The sequence below is a fragment of the Wasmannia auropunctata genome, unplaced genomic scaffold, assembly GCF_000956235.1.
Source record: "Wasmannia auropunctata unplaced genomic scaffold, wasmannia.A_1.0 LD290886.1, whole genome shotgun sequence".
Classification (NCBI taxonomy): Eukaryota; Metazoa; Arthropoda; class Insecta; order Hymenoptera; family Formicidae; genus Wasmannia; species Wasmannia auropunctata.
In genome coordinates, this window is record NW_012072004.1 from 1 (window position 1) to 1414 (window position 1414).

The 1414-nt window shown below is 35.6% G+C and overlaps 1 protein-coding gene across 1 annotated transcript; it reads right to left on the reverse strand.

The window, feature by feature from the left end:
* Positions 1–238: 238 nt before the first annotated feature.
* LOC105461372 lies at positions 239–1176 on the reverse strand (the record flags this gene model as incomplete). The annotated part of the gene is made up of 2 exons (XM_011707868.1): positions 239–827; positions 926–1176. Coding segments are annotated over 2 exons (840 nt in total), but the record flags the coding sequence as incomplete, so codon positions are not given.
* Between the last annotated feature and the right edge of the window lie 238 nt (positions 1177–1414).

Here is a 1414-nt window from a genome sequence, read left to right on the forward strand (position 1 = left end):
GTGTGCTCTTCCGATCTAGATAATATTACATGTAAATTTGTTTACGGTACAGAAAGTGTTTTAAAAATTACTTGATACAAAGAAATAGGTAAAATAAATATCGAGAATAATGTCGAAATAAAATGTTTATAATTAAGCTAAGAGACGCAACTATATTATTATTATATTAATTTATCCATTATTTTTATCAAGTTTTTATACACTGTCTATGTTTCAAATTTTTTAAACTATTACTTACCTAAACTACCAGAAAAGGAGACGGCTGCCAAAGCACCAACGATTCCACCGCTAGCCGTGATTAACTGCGCCCGCGCAGCATCCCATCTGTTAAATCCGCTTCGTAATAGAATAGCGAAATCGCCAACCTCATGAGGTATTTCGTGCACCAAAATAGTGAACGTGCTAAGGGCACCTACGCGGAAGGAAATTAGGAACGATCCACCTACGGATAAACCGTGAGTAAAATTGTCGAGGAAGTTCATCAAAAGATTCAGGTATCCGGGGAAGGCCTTGGGATCGAAAAATTTGCGGAACAAGTCGAAAATTAATTTCTTTGCCCATGCGATCAAACGAATAACAATATTGCTCGGTGAGCGCACGCATGGTGAGTCAACACGTGAAATCGCCGATGTGAAGCCGTTAGTCTTCGCAAGTTTCTTCAAGCAGTTTTTCGCCTCGTCGACCAGCGGACCGTCGTTAGGACATTCGCTTGCTAATGCGGATTTCATAATGTCAGCATCTTTAAAACCGTTCTTTCGCGGATCTTTGATATTGTTTGCGATTTGCATAAACTCCATCTTACTTGGCTGTTTTTCCAGGAAATGTACCTATCGCAGAACGTATTTTCGATCATTAGATAACTATACTTTTAGATTTTAAATAACATTACAGCATAAAGTGTAATAACATTTTTATTTGCATTTACCTCGGCCGTATTTTTCAAGCCTTTTTTAAGGAAATTGTTCTTCCCAGTGTTCGTCATTGTAATACAATTATTATTATCCATCTCTTTTTCTTTATTTATTACATTCTTGATAGAAGCTTCATCAATCTGCTGTTCTGCAATAATCGGGGCTTCCTCGTTTATGGCAGCGATGAATTTTTCAATGATTACGAAGAACAGAAAGGCGGACAACACCCACAAGCCTGCGGGCGTAGACGCGTGATTATCTTTGGCTGTAAATAAAATACATAGAATGTAAATGTAGATCAGTTGAATAAAAATTTAAAAAGATAAAGCATTTTCGAGAATTAATCAAGTGTTACCAGTGATTATAATCACTCTATAAAATTTATTTAACTTTTATTGATTCATAATATCATAAGATCTATCCACAGATCTATCGCATAATTGTATTATTTGAGGATATATCTGTCACATCTTAAAACATTACCAAAAATATAAAACTGCTTA